The 22,956-nt window shown below is 39.5% G+C and overlaps 1 protein-coding gene across 2 annotated transcripts in view; it reads right to left on the bottom strand.

The window, feature by feature from the left end:
• AKAP6 (A-kinase anchoring protein 6) overlaps nucleotides 1-22,956 on the bottom strand; it is a 492,411-nt gene that overhangs the window by 280,816 nt on the left and 188,639 nt on the right. For both annotated transcript variants that reach the window (XM_049612916.1, XM_049612917.1), the window contains one exon: nucleotides 7,427-7,678. In XM_049612916.1, coding sequence (XP_049468873.1) covers nucleotides 7,427-7,678 — 252 coding nt within the window. The remainder of the gene's footprint in view (nucleotides 1-7,426; nucleotides 7,679-22,956) is intronic.

A 22,956-nucleotide genomic window follows, 5' to 3' on the forward strand; every position in this document is an offset into this window, starting at 1 on the left:
TCCTTTCAGTTTTTGAACATAATGCGTTTCTTTTGCCTCAGGGCCTTTGTACATACTATTTCCTCTGTCAAGAACATTTCCCACCTACAATACCCCTTAACTAGTTTACTCTTACTCACCCCTCAAACCTCAGACCAAGCTTCACTTCTTCAAAATTCCAAACTCCCACCTAAGTTGGCATTTTTTCTTACAAGCTCTCATAAAACTATGTTGTTTTTCTTTTAAGCATTTACATCAAACTATAAATAAATACTTCTGTGATTACTTGATTAATTTGTTTCTCCACTATTTTGTAAGTACCATGAGAGTATCAAGCACATGAAAAATGGCTGACTCACCAGAACATTTGCAACATTTGGCATGGTGATGTGCATAGAGTAAGTATTCACAGATACATCTGTTGAATAAATGAATGAATGGGTGAATGATGATATTTTGGAATGTATCTCTGTGCCTTCATGTAATTTCTTCCTCTGATTATGTAGTTTTAGCTGACTCCAGTGACTAAAAGCCCAAGTTTCAGAGCCAATTCTAGCTCCAACACTAATTAGCTATGTGACCATCAGCCAGTAGCCTGATGTCACTAAACCTCATTTCCTTCATCTGTAAAAAACAAATGATAAACCATGTCAAGGGCTGTTGTAAGTTTTAAAGGAGATAATATATGCAAAACACAAGTCTGGCACATGGATAGGTGCTCAATGAATGTTCACTCTTACTACTTATTATATTATTACTTTTACTGATCAAGTATATTGAGGGGGAAAGTGTCATCAAAATGAGAGGTATCCCTATGCTAAATTACATTGTACAAAATGAGTAACCATTATTAACTGCCAATCTCAACAATAATTATCTAAATGAAATTGTGTGGCTTTTATGCTTCATTCCTGGACTAAGCCCATGAAATAACAAAGTCAGAAGACAGATCCACTGACAAATGAGCCAGTCAAACAAAAGTCATACTTTATGCAATTTTTAAGAGAGTAATATGGAAATTCTTATCTAAAAGCAGGGTTTGGGGTGCCTGGGTGGCTCAGTCGGTTGAGCATCTGACTTCAGCTCAGGTCATGATCTCATGCCTCGTGAGTTCAAGCCCCACGTCAGGCTCTGTGCCGACAGCTCAGAGCCTGGAGACTGCTTCTGATTCTGTGTCTCCCTCTCTCTCTGCTCCTAACCCACTCACATTCTGTCTCTGTCTCTCTCAAAAATAAATAAACATTTAAAAAAAATTTTTAAAAGCAGGGTTGTTCAGGCAACTACAGATGTTGGTGAGGATGTGGAGAAAGAGGATCTCTTTTGCACTGCTGGTGGGAATACAAACTGGTGCAGCCAGTCTGGAAAACAGTAAAAATTAAAAATTAAAAATAGAACTACCCTACAACCCAGCAATTGCACTACTAAGTATTTATCCAAGGGATACAGGTGTGCTTTCTCGCATGGGCACATGCACCCCAATGTTTATAGCAGCACTAATCAACAATAGCCAAAGTATGGAAAGAACCCAATGTCCATCAACAGATGAATGGATAAAGAAGATGTGGTGTGTGTGTGTGTGTGTGTGTGTGTGTGTGTGTGTGTAATGGAGTATTACTCAGCAATCAAAAAGAATGAAATCTTGCCATTTGCAACTATGTGGATGGAACTAGAGGGTATTATGCTAAGCGAAATTAGTCAGTCAGAAAAAGACAAATATGATACGATTTCACTCATATGAGGACTTTAAGATACAAAACAGATGAACACCAGGGAAGGGAAGCAAAAATAGTATAAAAACAGGGTGGGACAAAACATAAGAGACTCTTAAATAAAGAGAACAAACAGAGGGTTGCTGGAGGGTTGCTGGAGGGTTGCTGGAGGGGGGATGCTCAAAATGGGTAAGGGGTATTAAGGAATCTACTCCTGAAATCATTGTTACACTATATGCTAACTAACTCACATATAAATTAAAAAACAAATTAATTAATAAGCTAAACAATAAATAAATAAAAGCAAGGTTGTATTTTTAAATTTTTTAATTCAGTACTCAGAACTTATTCCTTCACAAAATTAGTATTATTAATGATAGTTAAGTTCCCAAGCTATCCCATAAGTTGGTATTTAAATTACTAACTAGTTGAAATTTGCATTATTTTCTATCATTTGTGTCATGAAAGTACAGCGCTGCAGCTACTTCAGTGAGGTTAAAGAGGTTTTAAGTAAAAGTGTTTCTATGATGGGTAGAGAAAAACAAATTTGAGAGTTCAGGTAAAAATTAGACCCTTACAAGTGTCAGGCGCCTGTTTCTGGCCATGTAGAATACTGCAGCCCTGGGAAAGTATTTGGTCTCCATTTTGAGATACTGTCTTAAGTATCTTAAGATCAGGGAGACTGTTATGCTCAAAAATAACTGGTAGTCAAGAAATATTAGATGAATATATGGCATGAAACCACATCTCAGATAACAGGGTATGGCTGCCTTTTCCTAAGTCTTCCCCTAGAGATCCCTTCCCTAGCCAGTCCTTTGTTTGGAAAAGAAAATGCCATACTCAAAGACACTTAGTGCTCCAAAGGGAACCCTCTCCCGTCCTGTTCCCAACCAGGCCAAGATTTCTGTCATGGCTGAGTGTCACTCAGGGGTAACTATTTTTAATAATGCTGCACTTTTAATGTGAAAAAAAAAAATCCCTCCCTGAACAACAAAACAAAAAACAGCATATAGAGTATCCATTTCATACCCTAAAGACCAAATGATAAGCATGTACCTGAGGTATTTTTTAAACACAGTTTGTTACTAAGAACATTCTTCAAAAGTACTTTTTCTAGATTTCACCATGCAGAGGGCATTTTTTTTAAAGTTCTCTGAAGTATCTCAGAGCAGATGAATAATGAGTTTCATTTCCTAAAATATTGCTTAGTAATACTAATATTTTTAGCCCCACTGCTTTCTTCTGGACCAGTCGTCCCAGACAGTTTTCTAATGTGTGTAATTAATAGTCTCGGGTGGATAGGGAGGTGGGGAAGAATGAGCGTTGTTTTTACTGTCCTTTTTTCTTCAGAGATATCACATTTAATTGCGTAGTGCCGTGAGTTGTGTCATGGGTGCCTAGCAATGTCTAAGCTCGAATATACCTCCATTTCATATGCTATGAAGCAGTTTCTCAGATGAAGCTTATGTTTTGTGGAGATGGTAATGTATTCACTTTATTGATGGATAATTTATTCACTTTATTGCTGGCTTCTATCTGGTTTCAGACATCAAGGAAACCCTTCCCCTGCCCCCAGTTGAAAACAAAAAATTTTGCTTTGTTCCTCACCTATGATTAACTGAAGCTCTTCCAAATGTCTTCTTAGACCTTTTCTTTTTATACAACTGCATTTTGCTACCAATGAATATGAGATTTAATACTCATAATTTAGAGATTTGAATATCTCCCTATTAAAAAGCCCCCAAAGTTATATCAGTGTCCATGGTCACATCAGGGTTAGTTTTGTGCCCTTATTTAGAGTTCTTACTGAGAAGAGAGTTTGAAATAGAATTTACTGGTTTTAACCATGGGTACAGTAAAAAAAAATTATATGCCCCTCCTTCCCCTTCCTCCTCTAATCTCACTACATGCTGTTTGTTATGTTTCAACTACCAACATATAAAGTCACAGACCTCTTACTGGTGGGCAAGAGGAAAACACACAGGAATAAATTCAAAGAGTCTCTATTTTCTACAGGCTAAAATTATGAGTCAAATGATTAATTTCCAAGATTGATCCTATTCCACCAACCTAAAATAGTATCTCCGTCTTCTATCCCTAAAGCAGTGATTATCTTCATTATTTAATTCAACTTAACCCATCAGATTTTTATATACAGTGATTCTAATAAGGTGCTGTGGTTGATAGAGATGATTATAATCCAGTACCAACACTCATGAAGTTCAGATCTAGCGTATACTTTGTCATTATATAAATTGACCTGTGACAAGTACTCATAGAACACAAAGGGTGATGGTGTGTGTGCTCTGGAAGGATAAATGCACTCCCACAGAGAGGGTTAAGTATCATTTAGGTAAAGTGCTTGCCACACCATCTGGCTTAATCACTGTTTGCTATTGTGTTAATATTATTAATAGTTACCACTACTGGTGTGATTTTACCTCAACCTCAGTCATGTCATCTGTAAGATGGATACAAGAGTATCATCTGTAAAATAAGAATACTGGGACCATCCCTGCCTGCCCTCCGGAACTGTTTGAGGCTCTAACAAAATTATGAAGGTGATTCCTAACAGGTCTCATTCATCTCTGACTGCCTACTGCTTTACAGATAGTAGGAAATCGATAAGTATTTAGGGGAGGTAGAAAGGAAAGTGGGAAGGAAGGGAGGGACAGAGGAGAGAGGGAGGAAAGAATCACTATTATTATAACAGAGATTGATTAAGAGGTAGTTTTCTTTGTTCTATTTATTCCTAGATTTATGCCCTGAGGTAGTCATTTAACCTCTCTTAGATTCAATTTTTCCCATCTATAAAATGGAACTATTTTTAATATCTCTTACCTTCCTTACTAAATGAAACAATAAATATAAAGTGTTTATCAAAGTATCTGAAATATAAAAAATTTCAGTACAATACATTTTTACACAATGTTGAGCTTTGCCCTCTTCTTTTTATTTGTTTACTTGATTGGTTTTATCTTAATACAACATTTGTTAATTTGTTTTCAAATATGGTCTGCTTCATATTTAAATACAAGAATGAAACTTAACATTTTGTTTTTGCAAAGACAGAAAAGAGAGAACTTGCCACTTTTTCAGCTTCCCAACTTATCCTCTAATATGGCTCAGAAACTCAACTGACTTACAAAAAGAGAAAATGAATTCACTTTCACTGGAAGGACATCTACTATTCCAGGTCATCAGCCTGTTTTATGCCATTTCCTTCTTCATTCTAGAAATCTTCCACAGCTGATTTTATTCTGATGAAGCTTAGAATTTTAACCCAATTCTCTTCCCATTTTTCACAGTCCCAGTGTGCTTGCTGGCAGAAACAAATAAAACTAAGCAGTCTTTGAAATGGTCTCATGGAATTCACACTAGAGGCACAAACAAATAGGATCAGGTATCCATTGCTTTGGGAAGGATGGTAATGGAAACAGTGCTTCAATTCATAGAAAAATGTCAACAAAGCCGATGGCTGAGAATCCACTGTTCCTTTATCCCTCACACAACATATTCTTGCATATTTATGACAGAACTAAAGAATTCCAAATATGAAAATGCACTAAATTGTTTCCAATCAAATATGTAAATAACTGTTGAGCTCACATTGTGAGAACCATAATGGATACTACTTAGTATAAACTTGAAACATAAAACAGTGGCCAGTGACAATTAGTTAGCCTCAATGGCTTTTTCATCATTACCTGGGCTACCCTTCATGAATGACACAAATACATGATGAAAGTATTCCACAAAACAACAACAATGATAACAATAAATCCTAGAACACTGCTCTATCCCCCACTCAACAACAAAGAGTTGGTGATTAGTAAATGTTTATTTAATGAATAAATAAATATATAAAGGGAACTGGTTTGATCCAATAATTTCTAATGCCCCCTCTAGTAGTAGAAAGTAGGCAGATCTGATGACTGATCAATACTGGATGTTAGAGCCAGCAGAACACATAAAGAGGAAAAACAACAACAAAAATATATAGATTGAAGATGGCAGGTAGATTTCTAAAGAGCTCTTCAGAATTTAGAAAAATCTTTCCCAACTCTCATCTCTACCTCATTACATATACCTCATGAATACCAGATTTAGGGCAAAGTTGGACAGTTTGGGATTCTTAATAGCCTCTCAGGACCACAAGAGTCCCAATCAAGGACCACCTAGGGATCGCACCGGGGAGGGATGGCATCTGGGCACTAACACACACACCAACGGATCACCTTATGATTAAAACAGGGCTCTACTGAAGTTGGTATCACCTCCCCCACTGCCTTGATGGCAGCAAAAGCTGAATGAAAACAAAGAACACGACATAAAGCTAGAGGTGAGCCTAGGAGGTTTGGATTCTCATAAACTTCCAGGGCCTTCAGGGAATTTGCTACAGCAAGAGCATCATCATGAAAACAATAATCAACAAGTATAAATCATTTATGAGAATAAGCACAAACTTGTTTTGTTGTTGTTGATATTGCTGGAGACACTGAAACATTAATACTAAATTATGCAACACTCATTATAAGACCTGTTAATCTTACTTATTTATGTGTCTTGTAAACCTCTATAATATATATTTTCCACAAAACCAAAGGTAGAGCACTAAACTGGATGTCAAGAGCCAAGGGACTATATACACGTATATGCACACGTTCTATGATTCCACACACCATATCTATCTACACATCCATACACACACACACACACACACACACACACACACACACACACCACAGCCCCTGCTTAGCACAATGCTTTGCTCTCATACATATGTCAATTTTATTTGGAGTTAGGAGAGTTCACTTGGATTAAAATTCACAGTCTTCATTCTTAAGCCATGCATCAAAAGTGACAGCAATAAGCTCTTTAAAATACCCTTAATATGAGTACAAAAAAATACAAATATATTGGTTGTGTAAAATTCTGAAACCCATTTGACTTCTTACATCCAGAATGACTTTTTTTAAAGCATGAATTTAATCATGTAAATTCCCCAAACTCTTTTTCTTTCCCTAAAATATATTCTAATTCTTTTAATACGAGTTTTAGTATGACTTTTCATCTTCATAATCTGACCTCTGCTTACCTAATAGGTAATCCTGGTCCCTTAAACTTTTTGCTCCAATCCTTTCTATAGCTCTCTGAGACTGTCATTCTTTCTCTTACTTCTGGATCTTTGATGATGCCATTCTTTTTGCCTAGAAGGTTTTCTACCTTTGTTACCCAGTCTAATACTGCTTCTCCTTTAGGTCCAACCTGGGACTTTCCTGTCTGAATTAGGTTCCCCTTTTCTGTCTTCCAGTAGCAATATGTAGACTTAATCACAATCTGCCTTTAATGTCTGTCCTTCTGTCTCTATCCCCTACTAGACCACTTGAGGGAAAAGACCACATTTTGATCACTATTATACTCTTAGCACCTAGTGCTTAGCATATAGTAAGTGCTCAATAAATATTTATCAAATAACTGAATGGGGAGCAAGAAGCCAGGTGAGTACCAACAACTGTGGGTGGTATCTGGGCAAACCATCAGGTATGAATTAACTCTGGTCTAAAGCTTTATTCACATTAAAAGTACCCTAGCCTCCAGTCACTATACCTAGATTCAAAGCCCAGCTCAGGCCCTGATTATTTACCTACGAGAAGTTCCTATCCCACATCTCTGAGCCGAGAACATTCTTCAAATGGTCACACGTGATGACACATGACTTGGCTTCACATACCCACCTCATTTGTCTCTTCAGAGAAAGCCTGCAGAATGTCCGTCTGCCTGGTGTAGTTGCCATTGGCGTCCTGCAGACCCTGTAGGATGCGCTCCCGCAGGACCAGCACCGAGACTCGGAGCTGATGCCAGAGGAGCTGCACGGCGTGGATGTCCACAATCACGTTGACCGAGTAGGACAGCAGCTTCAGGGAGAACTCTGTTTCAAGGAGGGCATGGATTTGCTCAACATGATCAGAAATATCTTCGCAAATGTCCTGTAAAGAAAAACAAAATACATGAAGGCTATTTTCCCTTAACCTAGGGACAGTGGTGGCTGGGGGGGGGGGGGGGGTGATAAAAAAAAAGTCACTCCTTCACTTAACACCAATTGCCAGGGCCAACAGGTCTGGTAAACTGCGGGTTGGGTAACTTGCCTTTATTTTTTTTTAATTTTTTAAATTATTTTTTTAATTATTTTTTAAATATAAGTTATTGTCAAGTTAGCTAACATACAGTGTATACAGTGTGCTCTTGGTTTCGGGGGTAGATTCCTGTGATTCATTGCTTACATACAACACCCAGTGCTCATTCCAACAAGTACCCTCCTCAATGCCCATCACCCATTTTCCTCTCCCCCACCCTCCCCCATCAGTCCTCACTTTGTTCTCTGTATTTGAGTCTCTTATGGTTTGCCTCCCCCCCTCTCAGTTTGTAACTATTTCTCCCCCTTCCCTTTCCCCATGGTCTTCTGTTAAGTTTCCCAAGTTCCACATATGAGGGAAAACATATGATACCTGTCTTTCTCTGACTGACTTATTTCACTTAGCATTATACCCTCCAGTTCCATCCATGTTGTTGCAAATGGAAGGATTTTACTCTTTCTCATTGCCAGCTAGTATTCAATCATATATATAAAACACATCTTCTTTATCCATTCATCAGTTGATGGACATTTTTTTTAATGTTTACTTTTGAAAGAGAGTGACAGAGCATGAGCAGTGGAGGGGCAGAGAGAAAGGGAGACGCAGAATCCAAAGCAGGCTCCAGGCTCTGAGCTGTCAGCACAGAGCCCGACGCGGGGCTCGAACCCACAAACTGTGAGATCATGACCTGAACTGAAGTCGGATGCTTAACTGACTGAGCCACCCAGGTGCCCCTATTGATGGTCATTTAACTTGCCTTTATTTTATATCAGATACATAGTTGCAGGCTGTATTCTTGGCCACTGGACCTTCAGTACATGCAGGTAAGTTGATCTTTTTCTAAACCACAAAAATGCTACTATTCTTTCAGATTCAACTCTTTCAGATTGAAAGTTCAGCCAAGGTAAGAGGTCACCTCATAAATCCGCTCCCTATTCTCTTTAGTTACTGTTTGTTTGTGATCCTGGCAAGGGAGCCAACAGCTGATCTGTTTGCTAGTGGCGAGTTCCTCTGAGCACACAGTGTTTCAGGAGAGAGGCATCATCCAGACAGGTAGCAGGGAGAAATGTGGGCTAGAATGTGCACTTCATAGGAACACCCAACCATGCTCAAGAAGCCATGGGGTCTTTGATGTAAGGGACAATTGTCACATTCCCACAAGAACAGATTTTCATCTTTAAATTCATAATGAGTATCTAAATTTCAACCCACACTTTGTAATCAGAATCACTTTTTTAAAACCTTTTTATTTGATTATAGTTGACACACAATGTCACATTAGTTTCAGGTATGCAACATAGTGATTCAAATTCTCTAAACTTTATGCTATGCTCCCCACAAGTATAGCTACCATCTGTCACCATACAACACTATTACAATATCATTGACTATATTCCCTATGCTGTGCCTTTTATCCCTGTGATACTTATTCATTCCATAACTGGAAGCCTGTATCTCCCACTCTTCTTCCCCCATTTTGTCCACCCCCCATCCTCCCCTTCGCTCTGGAAACCATCAATTTATTCTCTATATTTATAGTTCTGACAGAGAAAGAAAGTCAGAAAAATTCCAAGGACAAAAAAGACAAAATATGGCTGTGTTTTTAAGACCTGGACATTTTAAATAAAAACATTACTAAATCAAAGTTTCAATCTCCTCCACACATACTATTAGGTAGGCAGATTTGGTGCCGGATATGTCACTTGTCCTTACAATTTCCCAAATTTCAATTGTGCTGTCAGAGGCTGGCAGCACAAAATGGGTAGCATCAATGGTAATATTTACTCGAGCAATTTGAGTCCATTAAGCATCAAAAGGATGAACATGTCAGCTAAAGTACTCAGTGACTCATGTTTAGTTATGCATCAGTGATTTTTTTAAATGGGACTTTTATTTATGATTTTTATTAAGGCTAAAATGTAGGATAACATTTGAGGTCTGAGCCCTATCATGACTACCCAAACAGTCAGTCTAGCTGGAAACATAACTTTTCAATTTCATATAATTCAATTACTCATTTTTAAAGAAAAACTAAAATGGAATCTGTATTTAATGTGTAATAGTAGGCAAAAAAAATCTATTGAAGAATGACATAAAATTGTGCTGAATTTTTAATAAAAATTATTGTAAAACTCCAATAAGTGCTCCAATATTATTTCTTGAAACTCAAGAACTAATTGGTGATACTTATGTAAATTGGTGGTAATAATTTGAAATAGATTAAAAGTTTAAACAGACTTTGGAATCCTAATTAGGTAAAGTTCTGACTAATGTGGCCCATGAGCACACGCAGTCCAAAAAAGATTTGGTGTAAAAATCACATTACCTCATCAACCAGTACATGGAAACCACTCAAAGCCAGATTAGCCAGTCTCTGCTGGCCTTCAGCACATCAGGGCAGGCCTCTAACTGCTATCATCAAATAGTCCATACTGCCTGGGATCTCAACAGATGCCTCCTTGGAGCATTTACTCCAGTTATTTCCCACACTTCTTATTCTTGATACCTCAACCACCACCCCAGAGTAAATGTCCTGTATCCTTTGCCCTCTTAGGATGCTCATTTCCATGTAGTACTGTGTTACCTTGGGGAACTCCCTTCCTCCCACTGCTGATCTCTTACAAACACTGTGCACTTTCCTGGCTAATACTCCCAGTCCATTGTATAAGAAATTCTCCATAACTTTTTCACAGAATAGTACATGTATCTCCTGCTCTTACCCAAACGTGACTCTGTCCCGGGTTCCTGCTTCCCCCACTGCTATCCCATTGAAGTCTGTTCCTTCTCCCAGCCCTCACCTGAGATATGGGGGAAGGGCAAGCCTCACTGCTTCTTTACACTTTCTGATCATTAGTCTTTTGCCCTCATACTAACACCCTTTGTTTCTACTAGGTGTCTACTCTCTGCTATGCCTTCCCATCTTCCTTCTTCATTGCTATTACCTATATTCTCTTGCACTCCTCACACTGAAGAACGCATGTGGTTCAGTTTTCCTCTCCATATTGAGCAGACCATTACCTGAGGTAATGTTTACACTGATGAACCAACCAACACCCTTGCCTCAAGTTTCCTTTACTCCACAACCCTTAAGACCTTCATGACTACTCCATTAGGACAACTCTGCCATATCTCTATTCTGGACCTTGTCACCACTCTACCTGTGGAACAGTATCAGAAAGTCTCCTATGCCCCCAAACTCTCTTTGTCTTTTTCATTCCCATTCTCCCACTACAGGTGTTCTCCAACCTCATCTAGGCCACCAGCCCCCTCCACCCCTTTTTCTCATAAACCACCCTTTCCTGCAAAGCCTCTATAGTGATCACTTCAACCACTCCCTTGGCAGTGTTTTCCACTTTCTCACATTCTTGATTTCCTCACTTGGATTTGTTAATATCAGTCTCCTGGGCCCTACTATGATCCTGCTGATTCAGAATACATTATATACCTAGGACAGGAAAAGGTTTGGGTAACTATTATGCCACCTGCTCAGAATAGCCAAAGAGTCATTTCTCAACCACCCCACTTCCACCTTCCCATATAATATGTTATATACAGTCTTGGCACCATCAAAACAACATGCCATCACTCCTCTTACACATCATTTGGTTCCTTCATGATGAATGTAGGAATTTAGTCAGACCCAGGCCATGGTCAAGATTGCCAGGCAACTATCCAGGGGAAACAATGTATAAGGGGCACTAAAGCATCAACAGTGCCAGTTAACTAAGGTCTTCACACCCTCCTCCTTACATATCTGTGAAATAGAAATTACCCCTGTTCCTACAGAAACAGATGGGCCCTGAGAGAAAGAAACACTATCCCCACAAGAGCTCACCTCTCTCTATTGAGTATTTTCGCAATGTGCACATGCAGTGTCTGCTGAAATTTTGAAACTAAATAATGCATGGCATGGTACAACTTTCTGGGGTCTATTCATTTATTTAATCATTTGTATGCCCTCTACTCTGTCACCAGGTGTCTGGTTTGACAAAATTACATGCACACACAAACTGTAGAACAAGAATTCCAGATGTATGTGTAGGGCGTGTGTGTGTGTGTGTGTGTGTGTGTGTGTGTGAAAGTATGTACACCCTCCCCCAAACATAAAACTATACTTGGAATATTCGATGAGAGGTTTGTTGAGAGAAATAACTGAGTGATTCTGAATCTGTACTTACTTTTTAATGATATAAAATCTGCTTTCCTCTGTCCCTCTACATAAATGTCAACCAAACATTTAAAGAATAATCAGTTTGAAGCTTCTAAGCCTTAGACCCTTAACTATTGCCAATTTGCCATATGTTTATATGAAAGAAGCTGAATATTATTGACATTCTGTTTATTTTAATGCAGTCAGATAACTAGGTATTAGAAACTTTTAAAAAGGATTTGCTAAATGGCTTCCTTCCAGCAGAGACTGTTTGGAATTAAAAGGCTCTGAGAGATCTGACCTGTTGGAGGCCCTATGGGCACTAAATTAGCAAGGTGAAGAGGAAGCATTTGAGGTGGGGTCGGGGGGAGTGGAGGGTCAGACCAGAGTCCCACTGATGCATATAAAGAATCACTAGTGTTCAGCCTTGACTGGACATGTGACTCAAGTAGATAGCAACTGGAGACTGGACTCAACTCACATGGCCAAACTGCTCAGCATATAACAAACTTTTGAGCACTGCAGTGCTACTTGCTAGAAAAAAAGTTAGTAATTTTAGATTCACAAATTTTTAGGAAGACAAAAAGAAACAATCCCTTCCAGTTCAGGACTGTATACACACACACACACACACACACACACACACACACACACGTCTTAAAGATGTATAAGCAAAAATATTTCTCTCCATCTGCTTACTGAGAGCATTAACACTAACATTAACATTATACAATGAGAGATGTCAAATTTAACATGGCAATGACTGGTTAAGCTGATTTGGTGACTAAAATTCATAACAAATGTTAATGTTTGATTTCAGGTTCTTTCCTATTTCTATAGAGGGTGTTAGTAGGCAGAAACCTGAGTGTCTGTAAAGGAGATAAGATCAAGAAGGGGATGAGGACGTTGAAGACTGTATGAGTGACAGCCATGGAACTCTTTCCAGATTCAAAGGGAGAGATGATTCCCAAATATGCCTCACTTGGGACAAGGTGACCATGGACAGACCCACCAGTCCAGACTTCTATCACTCTAAAACCCCAAATTCAGTCTCTTTCCCTTAAAGGCAGCTCTCATCCATAGTATGCCATGTCCACAGAGAGTTAGAGGACTCTGGGACTGTGTGGAGGTAGGAGAAAAGCAGATCCAGAGAAAGGCAGCAAAGGATACCAAGACAAACCATTAACCTTCAGAAGTTTGCCTGTCCTGTTCTCTTATGAACAAATGGAAAAAAATCATCTAACTTCCTATGAATATGGTGAAAAAATGCTGTTTCATATAATTTGTGAAGATTTTATCATCATCATCATAATGTAGCTTCATTTCCAGAGTGTATATTTTGGTTGATGAATGTTCTCCCCAACTAGTCGATTGGTTCCCCAGCACCTCTTCATAAAATCAGTGCCTATCAGTAAGTTGGGCACTCAAGAATTTTGACAATCAGGATCTTACTTCAACATACTGACAATAAACAAAAACTTGAGTAGATAGAATTGTTTAGTTTTACTTTTCAATATCATCAATTGGTATCAATTGCTTTAGCTACATAAAAGCTCCCATGACTCTACATCAATATATTATTCCCTTATATCTTTTCCTCTGAGAAAAGATATTCTCCATCAAGCCCATTTAGTTGACTCGATCAACAGATGTATCAAAGAATAACAAAATTTTAAGTTTAGGGTAGTTTTTAAATGTTCTTGTTCAAACAATAACATTTGTTTTTAGAGATCCTTAAAATGTCCCTGGAACGACCCATAATTATCAAGGATAGAAGAATAATGTCTTTAGAAATCAGTCACTTCTGTTTTTTCAGTGAATGTGCTGGGGATATAAAGTTGAATAAGGCCAGGGCTTGCCCCCCTACCCCAGAGTTCCTTGCCTGGTAGGAAGGAGCATGTAACCAGAAGCCATAGTTGGGAAGATAAGTATTCACAGAGGGTACACAAATGAGGAGGAAATGACTGTGCCCAAGGAGGCAAGGAGGAAAGGGACAAGAAAGCTTTTCTAAGGAAGTAAAGTTTGGGTCTTCAAGGAGACCAGGAAGGTGAGGTGGAGAAGGGCATTCCAGGGAGTAGAAGATGTCAATGTGGTCGCCCTAAATATGGACCCAGGGTTTGGCACTGATTTTTCTTAGTCATGGCATATTAGACACAACTCATAAAAGAACACAATTTATTTCATCAAAATATAAAACTTCTACTCTGTGAAAGGTATTTTTAAGGAAAAGATAAGTTACTTGGAAAATATTTGCAAATCACCTATTCAATAAACGATTTATATCCAGAATACCCTAACTCCCTCTGACCTATGGGAGATATATTCAAGATCCCCAGTGTATGCCTGAAACAAAAGATCATACTGAAATCTATATATACTCTGTTTTCCCCCTATATATACATACCATGATACATATACATGATAAAGTTTAGATTATAACTTAGGCACAGTAAGAAATTAATAATAACTAATAATAAAATAAAACAATAGTAACAATGTACTGTAATAAAGGTTATATGAATATGGCCTCTTTCTCTCTCCCTCTCTTTCAAAATATCTTATTGTACAGTTCTCACCCTTCTTCTTCCTATGATGTGAGGTGATAAAACACCTATGTGCTGAGATGAAGTGAGGTGAATGACATAGGCATTGTGATGTAGCATCAGGCTACTATTGACCTTTTGACGATACGTCAGAAGGAGGATCATCTGCTTCCAGACTACTATTGAGCACAGATAAGTGGGAGCTACTATATATAAAGAATTATCAAAACTCAACAGTAAGAAAAAACCCAATATAATTACACCATGGGCAAAGACTTGGACAAACGCTTGACCTAAGTGGGTATAATGATGGTAAAAAAGCACATGAAAAAGAACTTTCAGCCTCATCTAGCCATTAGAGAAATGCAAATTAAAACTACAGTGAGATACCTGTATGCATGTATACTTGTATACATTTTTTTTAAATTTTTTTTAACATTTTATTTATTTTTGAGACAGGGAGAGACAGAGCATGAACAGGGGAGGGGCAGAGAGAGAGGGAGACACAGAATCCGAAACAGGCTCCAGGCTCTGAGCTGTCAGCACAGAGCCCGACGCGGGGCTCGAACTCACGGACCGCGAGATCATGACCTGAGACGAAGTCGGCCACCCAACGGACTGAGCCACCCAGGCGCCCCTATATTTTTTAAATGAATACAATAAAAAATAACAAGTGCTCAGAAGTGCCAGAGCAACTGACACTCTCCTACACTGCTAGTGGAATGCAAAAGGGTACAGGCACTCTGGAAAACAGTTTAGCCGTTTCCTATGAAGTTAGACATACGCTTACCATATAACCCAGCAATCCCACTCCTGAGTGTTTGCCTTAGAGAGATAAAAACTTAGGCACATACACAAAAGAAAAGAAGCTACTCATAATCACCAAAACCTAAATGTCCTTCAGTGGTAAATAGATAAACAAATTACAATTACACCACGTCTATAGATAAACAAATTACAATTACACCACGTCTATATAATACACAACAAGTAGGGGAAAAACTATTGATACATGTAACAATTTGTATAAATCTCAAAGGCATTATGCTAAGTGAAAGAAGCCGGTCTCAAAAGATTGCATGCTATATAATTTCATTTATACGACATTCTCTGAAGAAAATTATAGTGATGAAGAATACATTAGTGGTTTCCAGGCACTGGGGTTGGGAGAGCATGACTATAAACTGAGAGCATAGGGGAGTTTTGGGGTGATAGAATTGTTCTGTATTCTGACTGTGGAGATGGTTATATGAATCTCCAAATGGGTTAAAATTTGTAGAACTGTACAAAAAAGAACTGTACCAAAAAGAAAGTCAATGTTGCTGTATGATCATTTTTAAAATAATGAAAGAAAAGAAAACCGGTTTATAGTCTCTTAGTAAAATGCATATAAAAATTAATTTCGGGTCACACATTCCCTTCAGATTCTCGGAAATTACAAAGAACACACTCATTACACGGCACTATTATCTACATCCCTGATTCCACAACTTCCACATTATTTCCTGTCAAGTATAAAAGAAAATGAGACTAATGTAGAGCCCACCTCAAAGTGAACTAAACCAAATGGCAGTGGTTACCAATATATCTTCAAAGTTGCATCAAGACTTTTTCCTTAGACATGACTGTGTTAACGTGGGAAAGTGACGTTCTTCATTTTGTTTAATCCACACACAGCACAGTAGTCTCTGTGGCATTCAATTACTCACAGAATATGATGCATTGAATACATTATGTTGCCAACTGCCCGCTTTACTCAACCTTCTTGACACCTGTGGTCTCAGAATTGCAGCTGCTGCCACCTGTCTGAAACAGGAATCTCCTGTGGTTACTGAAGCAGGTCACATAAACACTGACCTGAGGCTGGAGTTTACAAATAAACTCCAGCTGGTTGGGTGCTTTTATTTTATTTTTATTTTATTTTATTTTTTAATTTATTAACTTATTTTGAGAGAGAGAGCATGAGTGGGAAGAGGGACAGAGAGAGAGAGAGGGAGAGAGAGTCCCAAGCAGGCTGCACTGCCAGTGGGGCCTGAACCCACGAACTGTGAGATCATGACCTGAGCCTAAATCAAGAGTCAGACACTTAAGCAACTGAGCTACCCAGGCACCCCTGGGTGTTTTTCTTTTAATTTACTTGTGTGTTTACGTAAGAGAGTTGTGTGTTTATTTGTGTTTATGTTTATTCTTTTTTGTGTGTAGGATTGCTGTATATTTTTCAGTTGTATCTTATCTTTTCTAGATAGAGTACTGATATGTATTTAAGCAGTATGTTCAGTTTCCACTAGCATGGGAGAAAGATGAGGATACCTTTCATGGCAGTGCTCTAATTGCTTCAGCTTCTGCTACTTGTCCCTGGGAAGGGATCTGTTTGCTGTCTCACCATAAGGCCACCATGCCCCTTCTCAACCATTCTCAAGACATCTTGAAGGTTTTCTTGTGAAAGTACAAGTATCCATGGACCAACATTCTTCCAAAGGGTCCCAAAGTGTCAATCTCCAGGCTCTGTGTGTATTTTTGGAAGGAAATCCACCCTCCCTACAACTTCCTCGCCCAGGTACCAAAGCAATACTAGGCACCTCAGTTTCATGAAGTCCCATTAATACAGTCCTTCCCACTTCTTTCCACTTCTTGCTTTGCCCCACATGCAATCCCCAAATGAGAAAACACAGCAAATCCCCCCAATACCTACAATCTGCCTCTCCATAGGAACAAACAGTAATTGGCAGGGACTTCTCCATTCATCTACAACCCCAAATAATGTTCTCTTTTTTTTTTTCTCCTAAAAGTAATTTCACTGTTTCCCTTAAAACATTCCTGACTTATATTTGTGTAACTGTAGGACACATTCAAATGTCTTTTCTAAGAAATTATGAATTAAAGCATGCTTTTTAAAGGGTAGTCAGGTCTCACTTCCACTTCCAATGTTTTCCTAACAGAGTTTCAAAATTCTTGAATCTTCATCTTAGCCAGCACAGACCACTACATTTAGAAAAATGTAAATTACATTTTTGAATTACAGTTATAAAATGTTTTCCTAATCTAAAGTCACTAAGACTAGAATTAAATATCAAGAGGCAGGGCACATGGGTGGCTCAGTTCGTTAAGCATCCAACTTCAGCTCAGGTCATGATCTCACAGCTTGTGGGTTCGAGCCCCACGTCGGGCTCTGTGCTGACAGCTCAGAGCCTGGATCCTGCTTCAGATCCTGTGCCTCCCTCTCTCTCTGCCCCTCCCCTGCTCACACTCTGTCTCTCTCTTTCTCAAAAATAAGCATTAAAAATTTTTTTTTAATATCAAGAGGCATTTTCTATACATATTTTAGTCTTACTGCAAAACACCGTGTCATCCTGACTGCTCATTTTATTAGCAATTGTAGATATGCCCACTGTATGTGTGTGTTCACTCACTAGAAAAAAAACTGAGAGGAGACTCCTACCTAATACATGGGCTTTTATTTTAAAGTGCAGATCAAGGGAACACTACAGTCACTTGGTTTAAAAACAAGAAAAAGAAAACCTCATATGTGCCTATCCCTGTGAAAGTGAGCCATTTGAACTGAACCTTGCAAGTTTATATTAAAAACTTCCTATTGCAGAGTATTAATGTCATCTTCAGTTGACTTTCAAAGCTGTGCTTTCTCCAAAAAAACAGACAGATATTCCTATGACAAGGTATTTTATTTCCCCAAATTAGACTTCTCCCTCTTTTTTCCCTTCCTCGAGTAAACATACTTTTTAAAAAAATTGTTTATTTATTTTTGAGAGAGAGCATGAGCAGGGGAGGGGCGTGGGGGGGGGGCGGGGGCAGTACAGAGGATCCAAAGCAGGCTCTGTGCTTACAGCAGAGAGCCCAATGCGGGGCTCAAACCTAGGAGCCCTGAGATTATGACCTGAGCCAAAGTCTGACGTTTAACCCACTGAGCCACCCAGGCACCCCACAAATATACTTTCTTAGTGGTCCTGGTTTCTTCTTTATCATATCATTTCTTCTTTATCATATCTCCTATCTTTATCATATTAGAATGGCTGTGGTGGGAGGGAGGGAGGGGTCCTGAGACTTTTTATGGTCATCACAGTACATACTTCTCTCCAGAGTTTGAAGAACTTATGGCTGCAAACAGTTGTTACCCTTTTAATTGCGACAGTTTGGAAAGTATGACTGAAAGGAGATTACTTATGTGCAAATGATTTTGCTGTTATCATTAGCTATAACTCATCCATTTCTCGGACCAGACTGTACCTTTCTAGATGCAGGAAACGAGTTTTAATGGTCTCTGTGTCTATCATGCCACACTGCTAGTAGCATACTGCCACACATTTGGTCAGTGTTCAGAGGATGTTTGTAGAATTCAACTGAAGAGAAAGTGTGTTTCACAAATCAATCCCCATAAAGTGAGGACTAGTTTAGTGTCCTCTCCTAAGTGAATCCACACTGAGTGGCGCTCAGTTGGCAAATGCAAGCAGCTGACACTGGATGTCAGCTGTCTTGATCAGTAAAGGGGCTGAAAAAGCATGTAGGTTGGGGAGAGTAAAGAGGATGATAGAAAGAGGAGGAATATGGCGAATATAGACTTGGAAGCCTTTACACTTCCACTCTCATATTCTGAAAGTCTCCTCTGTCTTCCACTGATAAAGGACCAGCTGGAAGTTCTATCTGGCCATACCTGGCCACATCCAAATCTAGATGGTTCTTCTTTCCATGATTTAAAATTTGTTGCTGTTGTTGTTAGTATTGTTATTTAAAAACTTCAGAGGATTCATTGACTGAAATATCACTTTTGGGGCACCTGGGTGGCTCAGTCAGTTAAGCGTCTGACTTCAGCCCAGGTCATGATCTCACGGTCCTTGAGTTCGAGCCCCATGTCAGGCTCTATGATGTCAGTTCAGAGCCTGGAGCCTGCTTAAGATCCTGTGTCTCCGTCTCTCTCTGCCCCTTCCCCACTCACACTCTATCTCTCAAAAAAATGAATAAATGTTAAAAAATTTTTTTTTAGAAATATCACTTTAACTTCCTAATCTCAGGCTTTCACTTGTATGAGAGGGAAAAAAACCCCTTAGCAAAAAAAGATGAGAACAAAATTGACAATTGTTATTGCACACTGGAGAAAATGTTTTATTGGGCTATTGCTTAGACACATTCACACACAGTGTTCTGCATGACTCAACTACATAAAGATTCAAAATCTAAGTTCATTCATTAATGAAAATCATAGCTGTGGCCTTGACTCTAAACAGCCCATTTGGAAATTGCTTAGAAGATCTATACTTCCCACATCTTCATAGAAATGATTTCAGGTAGAAACTGACAGAGAAGTCAGTGGTGGTTCTTACACTACAGTGTGCTTGTGAATCATACAGATTCTGTGGCTGTTCCTTTGAAGAGAGATGGGACCAAGAGATATGCAGTTTCTTAAGCACAACAGAGTGGCCATGATGCCAGTGTTCTCAGCACCGCATGCTGAAAAACACTGAGACAAAGATGGATCATCTGTCTAGTCCATCTGATACTAAAAAGGGAACCACATGCATACCTGTTGCTACAGAATCATAAAAACAAAATCTCCCAGCAGCTTGAGAGGTAGCCCACCACTGACATTATCCAGATGTGTCTACAGTACAACTTACATTCATTTTGCCCCAGAACATGATTTCCACAACTTTTTTTACCCACTGCTGACAGTGTTATGATAATCTCTAGGTCAGCATCAAGCCTGCAGACTTGTTTAACATGCTTTTTTTTTCTGCTCTTTTACACTTATAGAATGAAACAGATATGTGAAATCACACAAAAACATATAGCTTGGTAAATTATTATAAAGCAAACATCCTTGTAACCAATACCCAGGTCAAAAATTCTCCAGCCATGTACCTCCTCCCCATCATAGGTCCTCTATCTCTGTGAAAGTGACCCCTATCCTGACTCACATAGCAATCACTTTCTGAATCTCGTTCTGTTTTATTACCCAAGTATGCATTCCTAGATACTATGACTTACTTTTGCCCAGTTTTTCACTTGATATGTCCTTTAAGTCTTTTTTCAATCTATAGATTCCATACATATTCCTTTTTCATACAATTTATCTGTTGAAGATCGTGGGGCATTAGACCTGCAGAGTTTCCCATAATTAGGATCTGTTGATTGCAGTCACCATGTAGATTCCTCTGTCTGCTCTACTTCCCTCAAACTGGCAGCTGAATCTTGAGGTCTAATTAGTCATACGTTCAATTTCTTTAACAAAAGTGTAAGTACTGTTGTGTTCTTTCAGCAAGAGGCTTTTAACTTTGCTTTAGCTCTTCTGTGACAGTTGATGATACCAACTATTCTGATAGTTGGTGCTCTTTGCCTCAATCTGTTAATGCTTTGGAGGTTGCAGAATGATGATATTCTATCATTTTGTTTTCATTTAATAGCTGGAATAACTTTATTAGAAAAAGCTTCCCTTTATCAACTATTTGTTTACAGTGATACAATTCACAAAGGGAAGTCAAGATAAATGCTTGATGCTTTTTGTTACTCAGTTTTCAAGATAATGAACTGCTCTTCTGTCAAATCAGAAGGTAACCAACCATTTGATTTACTTAGTATCAAATACTCATTAACTTAAACATATTTGATGAGTTTTGATCCATTACAATTCTCAATCTTATTGAAGCTCAGATTGTCCATCATTGGCCAGTGGGATCCCCTTCAACTTGACTTCAAGTTGATTGTTCTAGTTGTTTTCAATAACTTCCTTGCTCATCTTGTCTATTTATAGACTTGAAATTAGCCATTTCTCTAAAAAGTCTTGGTTTCATTTCATGGAAAAAGTTTTTCCAGACTATAATTTGTGCAATAGGGATGCTCATTACTACTGAGTTAGTCATTGTTTCTTTTTTTTTTAATTAACAGAGAAAGAAATGTGAATATTTAAAAATAAAACACCTTAAGAGTCTCTTATGGGTTCCAGGAATGTGGCGGCGTAGGAGGACGCTGGGCTCACCGCGTGTCCTGCTGATCACTTAGATTCCACCTACACCTGCCTAACTAACCCAGAAAACCACCAGAAGACTAGCAGAACGGAGTCTCCGGAGCCAAGCGCAGATGAGAGGCCCACGGAAGAGGGTAGGAAGGGCAGAGAGGCGGTGCGCGCTGCACAGCCTGGCGGGAGGGAGCTGGGGCAGAGGGGCAGCCTGCCGGCCAAGCAGAGCCCCCAAGTCTGGCTGGCAAAAGCAGAGGGGCCGGACAGAGTGTGTTCTGACAGCAAGTGGGACTTAACATCTGGAAGGTTATAAGTTAACAGCTCTGCTCAGAGAACGGGAGGGCTGGAAAACAACGGGAGGGAGAGTTGTTGAGCCCTGGACAACAGAGCTCAGTTTGGTGGGGAACAAAGGCGCTTGCCAGCACCATCTCCCTCGCCCATCCCCCAGCCAAAATCCCAAAGGGAACCAGTTCCTGCCAGGGAACTTGCTTGCTCCACACAAACACCCAACGCTGTGCTTCTGTGGAGCCAAAACTCCGGCAGCGGATCTGACTCCCTCCCGCTGCCACAGGGCCCCTCCTGAAGTGGATCACCTAAGGAGAAGCAAGCTAAGCCTGCCCCTCCTGCCCCCGTGCACCTTCCCTACCCACCCCAGCTAATATGCCAGATCCCCAGCACCACAAGCCTGGCAGTGTGCAAGTAGCCCAGACGGGACACGCCACCCCACAGTGAATCCCGCCCCTAGGAGAGGGGAAGAGAAGGCACACACCAGTCTGACTGTGGCCCCAGCGGTGCGCTGGGGGCAGACATCAGGTCTGACTGCGGCCCCGCCCACCAACTCCAGTTACACACCACAGCACAGGAGAAGTGCCCTGCAGGTCCTCACCACGCAAGGGACTCTCCAAAATGACCAAACGGAAGAATTCCCCTCAGAAGAATCTCCAGGAAATAACAACAGCTAATGAACTGATCAAAAAGGATTTAAATAATATAACAGAAAGTGAATTTAGAATAATAGTCATAAAATTAATCGCTGGGCTTGAAAACAGTATAGAGGACAGCAGAGAATCTCTTGCTACAGAGATCAAGGGACTAAGGAACAGTCAGGAAGAGCTAAAAAACGCTTTAAACGAAATGCAAAACAAAATGGAAACGACGACGGCTCGGATTGAAGAAGCAGAGGAGAGAATAGGTGAACTAGAAGATAAAGTTATGGAAAAAGAGGAAGCTGAGAAAGAGATAAAAAAATCCAGGAGTATGAGGGGAAAATTAGAGAACTAAGTGATACACTAAAAAGAAATAATATACGCATAATTGGTATCCCAGAGGAGGAAGAGAGAGGGAAAGGTGCTGAAGGGGTACTTGAAGAAGTAATAGCTGAGAACTTCCCTGAACTGGGGAAGGAAAAAGGCATTGAAATCCAAGAGGCACAGAGAACTCCCTTCAGACGTAACTTGAATCGATCTTCTGCACG

Source organism: Panthera uncia (assembly GCF_023721935.1).
Source record: "Panthera uncia isolate 11264 chromosome B3 unlocalized genomic scaffold, Puncia_PCG_1.0 HiC_scaffold_1, whole genome shotgun sequence".
In the NCBI taxonomy this organism is placed as follows: domain Eukaryota; kingdom Metazoa; phylum Chordata; class Mammalia; order Carnivora; family Felidae; genus Panthera; species Panthera uncia.